Source organism: Brassica oleracea, chromosome C8, assembly GCF_000695525.1.
Source record: "Brassica oleracea var. oleracea cultivar TO1000 chromosome C8, BOL, whole genome shotgun sequence".
Lineage (NCBI taxonomy): Eukaryota > Viridiplantae > Streptophyta > Magnoliopsida > Brassicales > Brassicaceae > Brassica > Brassica oleracea.
Window position 1 is genome coordinate 9,901,886 of NC_027755.1, and position 16,746 is coordinate 9,918,631.

The 16,746-nt window shown below is 30.5% G+C and overlaps 2 protein-coding genes across 2 annotated transcripts; one reads left to right on the forward strand and one right to left on the reverse strand.

Annotated features, from left to right (window-relative positions):
* The first annotated feature begins 3,090 nt into the window (after positions 1-3,090).
* On the forward strand, positions 3,091-4,187 carry LOC106307544 (peptidyl-prolyl cis-trans isomerase CYP28, chloroplastic). The gene is made up of 2 exons (XM_013744530.1): positions 3,091-3,776; positions 3,851-4,187. The coding sequence occupies exons 1-2, from the start codon at positions 3,143-3,145 to the stop codon at positions 4,057-4,059; spliced, it is 843 nt and encodes a 280-aa protein (XP_013599984.1). The 5' UTR covers positions 3,091-3,142; the 3' UTR covers positions 4,060-4,187.
* Positions 4,188-11,503: 7,316 nt separating this feature from the next.
* On the reverse strand, positions 11,504-12,152 carry LOC106311211. The gene has a single exon (XM_013748427.1). The coding sequence runs from the start codon at positions 12,081-12,083 to the stop codon at positions 11,634-11,636; it is 450 nt and encodes a 149-aa protein (XP_013603881.1). The 5' UTR covers positions 12,084-12,152; the 3' UTR covers positions 11,504-11,633.
* Between the last annotated feature and the right edge of the window lie 4,594 nt (positions 12,153-16,746).

Sequence of the window (16,746 nt, forward strand, 5' to 3'; positions counted from 1 at the left end):
TAAAAGAGAAACATAAAATATTGCTAAAAAACTAATTTCTTTTTGATTATATTATATATTCGATAGGAACAAGAAAGAATTATACGAAAAAGACATCAAAAACAACAACAACAATAACCATCTTCAGTTACACAAAAAAAAATTGGACATATTTGAAAATTTTGAAGGTTCCGGATCAAACTTACCTGACTATTAGTGTTGTTGTAATATTTAAATTTGTGTAATAGTTATGTCTTCATGTAATTTTTTAAGATCTTTTTGTTAAGTTTTGTTTTGTATATTATTGTTGTCTAAATCTAGCTTAAAATATTTTAAATCTTATTTTAAAGTTTTATTTAATTTTATGTGTAATATTTAAAATCTATAAACAAAATTTAAAATATTTATGAGATATAATTTTTTTAAGGATTAAAACAATAAACGAGAAAATATTTATGAATCATAAAGGTGATGTGTGATTGTAGGAACCAAAATGCAAATAAAAATATGAAACTTCAAATTTGAAGTTTTGAGTAGTGAAACTTCAAATATATAGTTTCACTCCTCGAAACTTTAAATTTGAAGTTTTGAAATTTCTTTTTGGAGAGCAAAAAACTTCATATTTAAAGTTATAAAATGTCTTTTGGAGATACTCTTAGAACTTTGATTTCCAAGAGCTTTTGATTCTGGAAAGGCAGCTTATGAATAGGTTTTAGACGGGGAGTGGTGGAGACCTGGGCCACCAAGCGGGTCATTCCAATCTCACAGCCGTCTCTCAGCAACATAGAGTCGTGAGGTTTACAAAAAGGGAAGATGGCTGGCTTCACACTAGGGTTTTGTATAGTGTTGTTTTCTTTTCAAAATATAACAACGAGCCCATATTACTTGTTTTGTAGGTTCGTTGATATATAACAAAATATGATTTAGATTAAACTCCATTAGAGGCCGAGCCCCGCGCTTGTGTATGCTGTTGTTGTTCAGTTTTACTTAGTGTTAGCGTTGTTAGTTATGTTGTTCTTACACTTGTGTTGGTGCGTGTAGTTATTTGGCAAAGCAGAGGGTCAAAGGTGGTGGAATTAGTAGGGAGGCAGCTGTTTGTTGTGATTACGTGTAGGACGCTTTGTGAACGAAGACCAGTTGATACATATATATTTTTAGTATTTAGTTGTCTGCATCCCAGTTCCCACCGAAGAACATATGATAGTGTGCTTGTGTCACTTTTTCTGGGGTTTTTGTTTTGTTTTGGTGGCTATTGGATTTTAGTTGGTTTCTTTGTTGCATTGTTTAACGTCGATGTCATGTAACTATCTGAACATGTTCTCATGCATGAAGCAAAAGACATGTTTATTTTCACGAAATGCAAAGACCCATCAACGTTCCCCTTTATTTAAAAACCAAGTAACTCTTCTCCTGGTGGGAGATAGTTTGCAGATAATTAAAGACAACCAAAGTTGAAAGTAGGAAAAAACATACGAAAATGGTTATTTCATTGACACATAAGCTAAGTGGAGATGACGGTTTGATGGACTTGAAACAATCACTCACGTGCCTCTTTTCTTCGTTTTCAAAGCTTGGCATTGCTTCATCAACTTCTTCGGCTCTCCTGGGCACATGAACCGTGTAGCTAACAGTTGCTGCTGGTAGTATAGATTGGTAATCCACGTCTGGAATTTTGTTGCTGCTGGCAGTCTGAAACACAGTTGTACGTGTGTGTTATATTAGATGATGTTATTTTGTTAAATATATGCATGAAAGTACTATATTCAGCAGAAATTGTTTAGCATCAACATGTTTCTTGAGAAAAAAATAGATGACTATCCCTAAATATTTTTTGGACTGACCGTGGTGACCACCATGACAAACTGGGTTATATCATCTGAGTTCATAAGACCCCTAAAGGGGCCGCATCATCGTCAGTCATACAGTGCTCGTAGATATGAGAGGTTGGACTCCTGGATCTAGCATGACCTATATATAGCGAAGCCGTTCGTATCAGTTATGAGATTCTAGTGTTTTTGATGGTGTGCGTAAAGAGGGGGAGATGAAGAGATAGAGGGAGACTAAGAGTTCCATGGATTTGATTGGAGAAGTTTAGACAGTAGCATCTGTGTATTGGAGGGGAGGCGCATGATTGGAAAAACCATAGGTCTCAGTCGAAGACGAAGAGCTAAGGACTTGCAGGCTTTTTAGGGCCAGTTTTATGGTTTATTAAGATATGCTTAGGCTTTAATCAAATGTATAAGCTGATGTAATAGATGGGCTAGCGAGTTTAAAAAATAAGCCCACAAATCAATCAACAAATAATAGAAAACGTGATTTGTAAATCATTTTATTTATTTGTGGGACATTATTAAACCGACCTTCATAAATATATATTAGTTTCGGCCATCAATGCACAAATTATCCTTTAGTTTAGTGGTATAAATGTTAGTGTTTATATGTCAATAACCCGGGTTCGAGCCATGAGCTTGACATTTTTTCACTTTTTTTTTAAATGGGGTTCACAAAATGCTGACGTGGCGCGCTGAAGAGCCTTGAAACTGGCTCATTATAATGTTGATTTCATATTATAAAAAAATTCTTTTTAGATTATAGCAGTTCCATTAATTAAGAATTCAACTTAATTTTATCATATGTTTGCTACAAATAAAAATACTCGGGCTAAATGTGAATCTTAATGCACTTTTAAATCATTTACAAATTTCAGATATATAAATTTTTAGATTAAAATTTTAATGGTAGAATTTGGATCAATAAAAATTTGATCTAGGTCTTTTCCAATATCTAAAATCAGAATATAATTTTTATATCATTAATAATTTTAATATATATATTAAATAATTTATAACATTGCATTATATTCCGTAATATAATTTTATATTTTATTTTAATATTATTATTATTTTCATATTGAAAAGAAAAAATCGATGTCTACAAGTATTTTTATATTTGATAAATATATAAAATTCTGATTGGAATATGATCCAAATAGTGAAAATACAAACCAGGCGAATCCCATAAGAAATGCGGTTTAGAAGAGAGAGAAAAAAGAAAGAGCGAACGAAACGTGTCGGCCCGGTCCAGTAATCATGGCTTGTTTAAACGGCGTCGTAGAAGAAAGCTAAATATCAGAGGAGAGAGAGACGTTGCAATCATTCCACCAATGGCATCATCATCCATTCTCATCCCTCCGATTCTCTCCGCTTCCATCAGCCGTCGCAACCTCCTCCTCTCCACCACAATCGCCACCGTATCCCCGTCCCCTCAGATTCCTTCCCCAGACGTAACAATCACCGATCGAATCTTCCTCGATTTCTCCCTCTGTCCATCTTACTTCCGCTCCGATCCCTCAGCCACACTCTCCTCCACCACACCTTGCTCCGACTCCACTCCTCTTGGCCGCGTCGTTCTCGGTCTGTACGGCCGTCATGTTCCACTCACTGTCTCCACTTTCAAGCTCATGTGCACTTCCTCCTCTACATCTTACAAAAACACTCCCATCCACAAAATCTTCCCCGGTCAGTTTTTCCTCGCCGGAAGACAAGGATTACGTCGAGACACGGCGGAGGCTGGTCCTCTTAATTTGCCTCGAAACACCGACGTCGTCAATTCCAAGTCGTTCCTCCTCCCTCACGCTCGTCCTGGACTCGTCTCTCTTTGCTTGTCTGAAAACGACGACGACGATGAAACCAGACTCGATCCGGAGTACAGAAATGTCGAGTTCTTGATCACTACAGGACCTGGTCCTTGTCCGCAGCTCGACGGTGGCAACATTGTCTTCGGAACTGTCCTTGAAGGTAATTAAATTAATTTTCTCTCGACATTTTCTCAATTTTCAGTCTAAATTAAAGAAATCAAAATCTCTGTACAGGGTTAGATGTGGTGACTAGTATAGCTGCAGTGCCAACGTTTAAGCCGTCAGAGAAGATTCGACAGTTCAACGATTTTGCAGAGTTTCTGGGAGATGAAAGAGCTCAGAACGCAAGATCATTGTGGAACAGACCTCTCAAGACGGTTTTCATTAGTGACTGTGGAGAGCTTAAGGTCACTAAGCCTTCTCTCTCTCCATCTCTGCCTTAAGTATATATGATGTGTGTCAAATCTTTTCTTATTTTGTGTTTATAGTAATCATCTGCTTCTTCTACTCTCAACAATTATAATTCAATTCTACTCAACAGTTCTTCTGCTGGTTGCTAAAGATTACGATATACAACATCTTATAGTTGAAACACTAAGAAATATACCTGAAACACCTTGTCATATAAATCTGAATTTAGTCTTAACCTTTGATGTGGTGGTGGTTCTTACTTGGTGTCTGCTATTATATTATTATAGTTCTTCTGCTGGTTGCTAAAGATTACGATATACAACATCTTATAGTTGAAACACTAAGAAATATACCTGAAACACCTTGTCATATAAATCTGAATTTAGTCTTAACCTTTGATGTGGTGGTGGTTCTTACTTGGTGACTGCTATTATATTATTATATTATCATGACAAATTTATCGGGAAAACCCGTGAAGAATCAAAATCATATTTTTTTCCAGAATTGTTATGCTTTTTCCCTTTTGATTCTTCATGGTTTTGTTTGTTTTTGTTTTTCTTTGCTAAAATTCATGGTTTTGTTGCTGTCTTCTTGTAATTGAACTATTGACAGTCTGTTACAAAAAAAAAAAAGAGAACTATTGATAAGTCTCTTTTGATGTCGTTTTATTCCATCACTTAGATATTACATTAAATAATAAATAGAATAAACTAAGGGTAGATTTGGTTGATGTTTATTGGGAATAACATGATATTTAATAATAGTATAAATTTGATTTGGATAAAACTCCAACTAATTATTATACATTAATATTATTTTAATTTTGACTTATGTATGCAATATAAAATTTATTATATTATATATAACTCTATTTCGTTATAAAATATAAAATTAAGTAATAAATAGAATAAACTAATTTAACTTCTTAATTAATTTGTAAATTATAAAAGTAAATTAAATTACACTTTTTTAAATTAAATTACATATAGACACAAAATAACAAAAACCCTAGATTTTACAATATACTTTCACTTATAAATTTAGTTAAAAAGTAAATATTAAATCTATGATAATTAACTATAATTTACAAAATATTTTTTAAAGAAATTAGATATTGAAAATTAGATAAATATATATTCACTTAATAAAAATGAAACATTAAAGATTTAACTTTTATTTATATTATTTTATACTATAGTGAAACGGATTAAGGTTGATATTTTTACAATTATAGATTTTTACGGGTCATTTCATCAATCATACAATACATTAATCAAATACAAGACGATTTTAGCAAATACATTTACTCATTTATATTAATAGAAACAAATATTGACGAATGTAAGACATTAAAAGAGGTACATTTCTCTTTCAAATAAATGCCCGACACACTAAGAAACAAATTATTATTCATTTTTTAAAATATTTTTGATTATTATATAGTTTCTATTTATATAAAATTTTAATTAGACTATAAAATATTAAATACATAAATAAATTTTTTTTGAACATATGTTATTCCGTAAAACAGAAATATTATAAATTAACGCAATACATATTAAACTTCTAATGACTACTTTATAAAAGCAAAATATTTTTAAATTATGATATTGTGTAATAATATGGGTTAGCTAATATAATAATTACAAATATTTTTGCATTTTATATTAAAAATTACTCTTCATCAAATCTAAAACATTTAATATATTAACATCTCAAATTAACGATTTTGGTTTATTTCAAAAATTGAAATCTAAATTTATACACATGTAATAAAACTAAAAATTAACATTTCTCATAAATTATTTTCATATAATTTCATATATTTAAATTAATAAAATCCACATAGAGTAGTAATTATAATTTTCTTAAAATTTAAAGCTTAAACTTGTTAAAAACAAATTAATAGAAAAATGCGCAAATTTAAATAAAATTATAAAAAACTTAAAGTATATAAATTATGAATGTAGTTATAATTTACATAATCTCGTGTTTTCAAATGAAGATGAAAATCTAATTTTAGTTCAAGTGCATGGTTGTAAATTTGTAAACATTTGCAAAAAATGTAATTGCCAAAGAAATAGTTCCAATTGAAAACCACAAATGGAAATGACCGTTTGCGGATTGAGTGATGTGTTCAGGGTCTTTGCTTACATATTCTACGTTTTCAAAGGAGCCAGAGAACATTTCTTAGAGCTGTAACCAAACTTAAACGTTATGTGGGAAAGAGAACACATGGTCACTTAACCAAACTTAAACGTTATGTGGGAAAGAGAACACATGGTCACTTATGACAAAGATAGAGTTGTGGAGCTAACTTGAACATAGCTGCTAACTGATGATCATGTATTAGGTGCAAAATAGACTACAAAAAAAGTTTAACCGTTTCCAGTTTGAGTGATGTGTTCAGGGTCTTTGATTACAGATTATGTGTATTAAAGCAGCCAAAGAACATTCTTCAGAACTATAATAGAACTTCAACCAATCTTTGTCTTGACGTGGGCAAAAGAACATATGTTACCTTATTACAAAGATAGAGTTGTGGAGCTTACTTGAACAGACCTGCTAACTCATGATCAAATATTCGGTGCAAAATAGACGAAGGTATAAGCCATGTTGAGTTCTCCATAAGATTATGAGTTATTACTACAAAGAAGGTTAACTGAAGTTACATAAGGGAGAGATAAGAGATCAATCAAAAAAATTTCAAAACGTTACTGTAACTGATTCAAATAAAATACACATGTACATTTTATCAATTAGGCATACAATATCATTTTTTCAACTCTTGTGAGTCTTCTTAAGTATGGTAATTTGATAGAGTAAATAAAAAGAAGTAAGTTGAGTGGTTTTGTTGGTATTAGCCGTCTGCCGGTTGAGGCAGTTGGGAGCAACCAACATTTGGTCGAAATGTGGCAATAACATAATTGAATGACTACAACTCGTTCAAAGAAGATAAATAGTAGATTCATTTTTGTATATAGATTCAATCAGAAATATTCATCGTAATTCTTCTCTTGAAATCTAATACAATCCGTACTTCGTTTCATTTCGTTTAAAGGCTCTTCTTAATTTGTAACCTTTTATGTTTGAGCTACGGGCTGTTGTTTTACGAACGGAAATTTGATCTTCATATATGGAGACTGTGTTTACCTCTGTCACTGTATTAGAGGCAACGATCTTGGTGAATTCCATGGTAGAAACACAAGCACAAGCTCTTTTGAGAAAACAGTGATGCAAAGCAGAGAAAGCAATGGTGCATTGATTCAATCAAATTATGGATCAAGCTCTGTCACTGGAGAGTACAATAGCATCACATAACTATTAAATTGCTCGAGAATTGATGATATGGTTGAAGCGATCAAGATGATGTCACATAGTGTGAGGAATTCATGTAACACTAAGGATCAGAATAATTGTCGGCAATATCAGCGATGCCGAATATCCAAAGTGAACATATTCTTCATAAGTATTTTCAAGGAATAATGCCTAATCACTATACAAGTTAACACAATTAACAAAAATTGACTTTCTGAGATTTGATAGTGAGAAATGGTAAACAAAGCTAACATTTTTGTGATTGATAATACTTGAGAAGAATTTGAGGTAGGAATCACATCCTTACATTTAGATGGAGTTACTTGGCATCAATATGTGATACATGATGATGAACAAAGAGATGTATAGTTGGAGAACATATATAAACGGTTGATTAGAGCAGATCCGATGAAATTCTTGATAATCTGATTGCAGAGTTAAAAGAGTTAAAAGAGACATAAGGAATATTGGAGTATCATGCTAAATTTGAGATGATTAAGTCACATATTCATATGTCGTATGATTTTTTGATGAGTGCATACTTGGTTTTGTTGAGAAGTGATACTCAAATGCACATTCGTACCTTTAGACCTGAAACGACAAGATAATAATTAGTTTTTGGGGTGTTTATATGATGAATAAGCTCATCTTCACAAAAGCCTTTTCAATTTTGATAATCATCTAATAAGGGCCAGACAGTTGTTTCACAGGGTAAAGATCTACTACCTTGAAAGAAGGATATGAAAAAATAATTTATTAATTTATCACATGTTTTCAAAACCTAGATAGCACATTAGAACATAAACTTAAATACATTGTATAAAAGTATAGATTTCATAGAACGTGTTTAATCTATAAATGTATGTAAATTGTCATTAAATCTCTTAAATGAATAATTATCTGCACACATGTTTTCATATTTAAATTATATATCTGCAGAAAGTTTAATACGATTAGTAAATCTAACAAACCTTAAATAATATATACATATATACTTAGAAAATAAGAATCAACCATAATCTCATTTTTCTAATTGTCTTTTAAGTTGTTTTTATCATGTTTTGCTTTGCAAAAGGTTTTTCAAAAAAAAAAAAAAATTCACAAAAGCTTGAATTGTAGATCCTTCTGATATAAAAAAAAATGTATGCAAATCTGAGACTCATCTATTTAAACAACTTTAAATATCATAGTTATAAATGTAGATGCGTCTCTGAACAAAACCCTAATTTTCCATTATGCTATAAAAATAAAGTAACAAAATAGAAGTATAATCTGATAAAATCTTCAACTTGACTTATGCAGAAGGAATGATGTATAATTCTTTCAGAAAAAAGAAAGAGAAGAATGTAGAATAAATATCTTTGCCATATACAAAACTAAAAAGAAACGACAAAATGATGGAATGATAAAGCAGAAGAGGAAGGTACAATTATAGAAAACTAATAAATAAATAAATGATATATAGGAGATGAAACTGTTGATATGTAGAACATGATATGGTTATAGTTACAGAAAAAAAGGGATTTAATTTTTGCAGTTAAGATCAAATGAAGCTATGATTTGTTTCTTCATGCTTTCCTCGTTGTTAACAATTTATCTTTTAAAACATTTATGTTTCCTCAAGTTTTTTCAATGATTCATCTTCTTTCACATACATTTTCTCTATATATAGCATATATGTAACATAATTTTTAAAAATATAGTCGACAAAAACAGATGGGAAATTTTAATCTATAAAATTTTAAATTATTCTTTAAAAGACTTGTAGTTGCAAGAAAACTTGGAATTGGTTACTCAGATTTTCCATCCTTATAATAATAACAATGAAGCACTTACTTCTTCCTTTTGATATCGTGATATGGCTCATGGTTCTGATACTTCAGTAACAAATTGAAAACTTTTTGGTAATAGATAAAACGTAGAGAAGAAAATCAGTACATTTGAAAATTATATCGGAGAAAAAGAAAACAGTTTGATGATTAAAAAAGTAACGTGTGATTAAAATTTAGAGAGAAAAAAAATTTGGTTAGTTTAAGATTTGGATTGCATAAAAATATGAGATTGAAAAAAAGGAAAATTTAATTGTTTTTTTGAGCTTTGCCAAATGTCATTATATGATTGGTAATATGATTTGTGCTTTAGTATATAAAGGATAAACCACTCGGTATTTTTATTTCTTGAAGACAAACTTAAATCTTTTTATTTTATATCTAATCTATTAAATTAGAGTCTTATGACTTTTTAGGTGTGATTTTTTATTTTGACCATTCCTTAAATTTTTTTTATCAAATTACACATAATTTAATTACAATACCCTTTAATATTTTAATCTTTTATCTGAAATACAAATAAACAGCTTTCCTTAAAAAATTCTAACAAAATCTTAAAACATTATTGTAATTTATTTTCGTAATTAATTAATTAAAATTATGATTATCATTAAAATATAATTAAAATTAAAATTAATTCAATTTTGATTTAAAAATTAAAATTAAAATCACATAAAATATTTCATTATATTTTACTGATAATTGAAATTCAAATTAATTGCTTTTGGGAAATAAATTTTTAAACTATTTTGTTAGAATTTTTTTAAAAAATATTCATTTGTATTTGAAATTAAAAAAAAATATTAAAATATATCCAATATATTAAATTAGACTCATATTTTGGACTTCATATATTATATTATAATTTTGAACTATCAAACACGAGTTCATCTAAATCATTTAAATTTTATTATAAAAAAATATTTATAAAAGATCTCAAACCATTTAAAACTGGATGGAAAATTAAGATTAGGATTAGTAGTTCAAGATGAATAATTTAGAGTTAGAGTTGGTATCGACTTTTGGCTGACATTTCATATACGAAGACTTATATTCGGTTTTCAGATCCCAATGACAACTTACGGTTCTTCTAGAAGATAGAAAAGACGAACTCAAACAATCTATAGAACAAAATAAATGTTTAAAATGAAATTTAGCCACGCATGGCACTGATTCTATTCTAGTTTCCTTGTTGAATATGAGATATTCAGATTTTATGTTTGTTTTCTACTTTCACTAACCTCACTTGAGCATAACTAAGCATTCATTGCATTGCTCACATATAGTAATCCTCCACAATCATGCTTGTACTCTCAACCATTATTATTTAATCCTACTCAAGTTTTTCATCAGCTGGTAGCTTAAGATTAAGAGCTTATGGGGGTTCTGACTTGTTCTCTGGAATTAACCTTCTAGTGGAAGACGCATGGTTGTAAATTTGAAATAATCTATCTTCAAAGAATGTAATTGTCTTTTTACAAAAAAAAAAAGAATGTAATTGTCATATGTAACAACTTTAGTGAAGAAAAAAACAACTTTAGTGAAGAAAAAAAATATAGTGAATATCCAGCCATATACGCATTTTTAAAACTACTTATAAATATAGAAAATACTTGAGATTATCCATAAATAAAGTAAGTTTGTTTTTTTTTTTTGCTAAATGATAAATAAAGTAAGTTACAAAAAAAAAATGTAATTGTCAAAAAAGTGGGACGAAAACCACCAGCGGGACCCAGGACCTCGTAGTCCAGTGGTACTACCTCCGGGAGGGGAGGTCGGCTGTTCGACTCGCGGGGAGGGGGAGGCGTGCCCAGGGCCCGTAAAAAGGCACAGGCAAAGGCTGGCGCCGGGCCTAGGTGGGGGGCCGCAAGGGCAACACCTGGTTAATCAAAAAAAAAAAAAAAAAACCACCAGCGGGAAATGACTGTTTGCGGTTTGAGTAATCGTGTTCAGGGTCTTTCTGTACAGTTTCTGCGTTTTCAAAGAAGCCAAAGAACAGTAGAGCTTGGGAACAAAAAAAATCGTTGCTATGTGGGCAACGGAAAGTAAAGGAACACATGTTCCCTTATTACAAAGTTTGAGTTGCGGAGCTGATTAGAACATGTTGCTAACCGGAGCAGGTCTTCTGTTCAAAACAGACTACGAACGTACACGTACTGATAAGCCGCGTGAAGTTCTCCATACCATTAGATTATGAGTTATTACTACAAAGACGTTTTTACTCAAGTTACATAAGAGAGAGATAAGATATCAATCAAAAGTTTTTGAAACCCGCAGAAACTGATAAAAATAAAATACGTTATGTACAAATTTGTTTTTCTTAGGCCTACAATATCATTGCTCAGTTCTCGTAAGTTTTTCTTTCTTGAAAGTTTTTCTTTCTTGAAACATAAAAGAATCCACAATTTTGGAAGAACAAAAACGACACAACGAAATAAAAAATCTGAGTCAAACAATGATCACCGCAAAAGGTTATGAATAGTGAACGACGATTCTGTCGCCGTGGTGGAGGAAGGCGGTGAACGAGGCAGCCTAGAGGAGAAATTGTAACGTGGAAAACGATTAACATTTTGATCCTCTTCTCCCCTGTCAAAGTTAAGCGCATAGCTCGACGGATCATAATGAAAATCAGTCGTGTGGCGTCTAATGTGCTTACCGTGTCCGCCTTCCCCGATCCGGTGGATCAGATTTTTGCATTTTTCGTGTGATTTGGACAAGGTTCGAGTGAGTCTAGGAGATTTGGTCTTGATGGGGCTTTGTGTAGATGTCTCATTTGGAGTTGTCGGAGATGGTGGTTGTTCAGGGAGACTTTGGGGATGGTTGGTCGTTCGGAAACACCCGGCGATTGAAAAAGTTGATTTGAGTTTCTTTGTAAAAGACATGCGATGATGGTTCATTGATTCGCTCATTGTTTTTTTTTTTTTAGTTTGGCTTATGATCTATTCAAAGAGAATAGAATGAGAAAGGAGAGACATTGAAACACAGCCAAAAGAAAAGAAGCAAATGTTAAAAGAAGAACAAATCAAATGTTAAACTAAAACTTCGGAGAAGAAGTTGAAAATTTACTATTTTACGGGTATTAAAGTTTCCAATTAAAATGAGGTTTATTTTTTGTTTGAATTCGAATATTACATTTGTTAGTTGTGAGCAAGGGAATATTTGGGATTAAACTTTTTGAAATGTATCCTTTAATGTTATGGAATTGGTGGATGATTTCGCAATCATTTCATAAGACTAGATTTTTCATAGATTTTATTTTATTAGCTTTTTATTATTATAGAATTTGTATTTGAGTTTATAACACATTTATTGTGTGCATATGTTAAAAATCCATATGCTAAGATGAACCTAAAATTCGATATAAATGTGTATACCAATATGAATTATTTATTTTGTCTAAAAAATAATTTTGAAAATATAGACATGTATAGAGATCTTTACTCATAGATAGTCTGTTAAGTTAGGAAAGCCCTCAAAGAAAAGTTATTAGAAGAATCAACAAAGATCTTTTAGAAATTTTGAGGAGGCGGAGAGCGAGTGCCTAGCTTCACAACCTACACAAGCTGTAAGCAGAAACACAACAAGCTTCACAACCTACATAAGACGTAAGGGCGTGTCTGTCTCCTCTTCATTCGGAGGTGGAGGCATTGATTTGGGCAATGGAATGTATGAAGAATCTAAGACAGTTTCAGGTTACGTTTGCAACGGATTGTTCTCAATTGGTGAAGATGGTTTCAGAACCAGAAGAATGGCCAGCATTTGAAACCTATCTGGAAGATATCAAGCTTTTACGAAGAAGCTTCTTCAACTCAGACATCATCCATGTTCCCCGAACGGAGAACCAAATGGCGGATAGCTTGGCACGTAGTGATAGGAAACAACCATCTTTCGTCGTTCATATGGATGCGGAGTTGCCGATTTGGTTTACAGAGTCAATATGAGTCTGTGAATGTCTTGCTGTCAAAAAAAAAAAAAATCAATATAAAATATGGACTTGGAAAGACTTGATAGGTTCAGTCCAACTTAATTATAGTATTAAGAACCAAAGACAATGAGTGGCATCCTTACAAGTAGAGCTAGAAGCAGTACCATAGGATAAGGGAAAGTATGTTTGAATTTTCAATATGTCAGCCTTTTAGAATGAATAATAGCATGGAGCTCATATAGATGATTGAAGACCAAGAAGTATGACCAGTTTTTCAATTATCAGATTTAAAAGAAGACTCCAAGACTTCATAATTTTATACCTGATCAGAGAGCAGTTTGGCATATTCATTAATTAGAAAAATAACAAGAACATTTCATAGAGATAGGTATTTGATTGATTGTTTTATTCCTGTATGGCTATTGGATCACCTCAAATTTGAATAATAGAATAATTGTTTAGTGTCAAAAAAGAAATCAAATAATGAAAAGGTAAAAAAAAATATGTTTTTATATGTTAAACAAATTAAGGTATTTTGTGATTTCAGTTAGAGATCATATTCTTTAACTTTTGAATTATCAAACTATCTCTATTTGGCTAATGGAAATAGTATTTTACTTTGCTTTGATGATTTAATTTTTTTTAATATATCTTGAATTCAAGAGAAATTTAAGAAATATGGGATTTGAGGAAAATATATGAAATAATTAAAATATATCTTAAGAGATTTGAGAATAAAAAGAATGCTTTTAACTTTCAAATTCGTATTTATTAACATATGTTTGCAGAAAATAAGAAAACATCTATGCAAAGATGATTTCCCGTCCCCCACATTCGATGAGCATACTCCAAATTATATAAAAAAAAATTAACTATAAAGTTTATTTGTCATCAAAAATCATTTTATTATTCAGCTTAAGATAGTTTGGATAGCAAGATCGGAATAGAACAACCAACAAAATATAAAATCCTATAAAAACTCTTGCAGTTCTAGCTAAAAATCAGCAATAACGTTTTGTCTTTTAGAAATGTAAGAAAATCTTAAAGGTGTGGAATCTTTGTTGCCGAGCCTCTATCTCCTTTAGCTCTATTAAAATGTTTGGCCATGTTTTAGGCTCCAGAATCATGGCAATCAAATTCTTGTAGTTTGTTTCAAAATTTTGACATGTAAAATACCAAAACATGTTTTCCATTGTCCAAGAAAGTGGTTCGAGCTCAAAGTGCAATGAAGACTCTCTTCTTATCTGATTATTTATGCCCATTAATTAGGTTTGTCATGTCATGTTTTTTTTAGACCCATTCATAACCACTAAATTGTGTTGTATAAGTTCAAGCACCATCCACTAAACATATGTTTTGCAAGCATATGGCTTGTCACACATTCTGGTTGTTGGGTCTGAGAACATATTTCGTTCGCTGTATACCAAGCATGAAATTCCCCTTTCGCATGTCTGATTATTTCTGACGGATCCATGTCAATCGCTCGAAATAATTGATCATTCCAAACTTTCCAGAAATATCAAATTATCTACGGATGTGAATCTCCATCTAATGTCAGATCTTCAATATTTTTTTTCCTCCATAAAAGGTAATCCGTATTTGTGAAGATATTTGAAACTCGGGAAATATATGGGTTAGAAGGAGTAGCTGATAAGGTCCATGCCTATAATGTTGAGGGACACTAAAAAATGGCATGATTAGCAGATTCATCTTGTTCTCGAAACCTTAGACAATAATTATCACCTTGCATATGACATAGTGTCAGGTTCTTTGTCACAGCCATATGTCTAGTTATCAACTGTCATATAAGATGACACATCCTCTGTGACATATGAACTTTCTAAGCAAAGATTTTAATTCGGTGATGCTTGGTTCCGAGTAAAATATTAAGGATGAACATATAAAATATATTCTTAATGTTTGTGTGAATTGATTGAATTCACAAATAAATTTGAAATTCACAATTGTTGAAAAACTATCTCACAATTGTTGAAAAACTATCCAATAATACTTTTTCTAGTGATTAAGAGGGAAGTAGGCAACTAAAAGTTTAAGTAAAATCTTTTATTTTAAGAAACGGATTATTACGGGAGTAGTTATTTGGGTACACTCTTATATGTTTTGCTTCTTGGATGGATGAATACAAATGCCATCAAACACCTATATTTATACTAGTGAAAGGTTAAAATTATTATAAAATAATCTCTAAACATTATATATACACATTTTTAGCATCCTTTATATATTAAAAGAGAAGCATTATAACATATTTTTGTACCCACGTGTCATCACCACAATCATTCTTAGAATCCTTATAAAAACATGTTGGTCCTTATAAATATATAATAAGCTTTTTATTAAACTAACCATAAATTAATTATGAATGTTCTTCATTGTTTCCTTAAATAGAAATCACGTAATTACCTAATGTGGCTGAAGTATATATGACAATTAATGATTTTGAGTAATAAAAATTTGATAAAAATTAGTCTATTCTCTATCATTTTTTAAAAATTTTAACTTATTAAAATAAATTAAACAACCACATTAGCTATATAATAAAAATTTAGATTTTTTCATATAAGTTATATTTTGAATTTTAAAAAACGACTATAAATGACTAAAGTTGTTAAAAATTTCACATTAAAAACTTTGTGATCCATAGTTTAAAATTTCTGGTATAACAAGATACAATTGATTAGGAAATTACATAAATAGGAAGTCTCATTTAATAAATATTATGTATATATGTATATTAATATTTTTTTAAATAAATTATATACCATATAAAATACATAAGTATTTTAATTTCGAAATTTGGTTTGAATTTTTTTGAAAAACATTTTGAACAAATATTGACAACTTAATATTTAGATTTTTAACTTTGCATTGAATGATGTTTAAAATTATAAATTACTAAAACTATTAAACATCCCACAAATTGTTTATTGTTATCAGTGAATTAAAAATTTTGTTATAAAGAAATACAAATGATCAAAAATAATATGAGTATAAATTTTTTTATAACAAATATCAATATTAAAAATGTATTATATGTCTATGTTAATATCATTTAAACTTAATTTTATACTATATAAAATAGAAAAAGGTGTTTGTCTAGACTAATAAAATTTATTTATGTATTGACACCAATTTAATTATATACGTAATAGTTACTAAAATTTTAATTATTCAATATATATTTATTATTTAATAATATGTAAATGACATATAATACATAAAAATAATTTATATATAATATTCATTCCGCGCAAGGCAAGACGCAGATCTTAACCTAGTTTCTAGATTATTTTGCAAGTCTATTTGTCTAGATAATATGTATTAGTATGATAGTATCCCCTTTGTCTTAATATTTATGATGATAATTCATCTTCACAGCTCCACTTCATAACTTTAAAGTTTTCTTCAACATCTTTTTGGGTTTTTAATTTGGGCCATAGGTTATATAGGTAAACCATGCCCATCGCTTGTTTTGGGTTAAATGTATCATTGCTCAAGCTTCACTTTGCTTGATTTTTTTGAGTCGTATGTGGCTTTGCTCATCCCTATTGGCTTCAGAACCTTTGATAATAAGAGAATCTATCTCTCTTCTTAATTACGAGTTGCGTTGTAATGCCAATTGACAT

Coding starts and splice junctions, on each gene's coding strand:
- LOC106307544 (XM_013744530.1), top strand. CDS start 3,143: ATGGCATCATCATCCATTCTCATCCCTCCGATTCTCTCCGCTTCCATC. Junction 3,777..3,850: donor CTTCGGAACTGTCCTTGAAG/GTAATTAAATTA, acceptor ATCTCTGTACAG/GGTTAGATGTGGTGACTAGT.
- LOC106311211 (XM_013748427.1), bottom strand. CDS start 12,083: ATGAGCGAATCAATGAACCATCATCGCATGTCTTTTACAAAGAAACTC.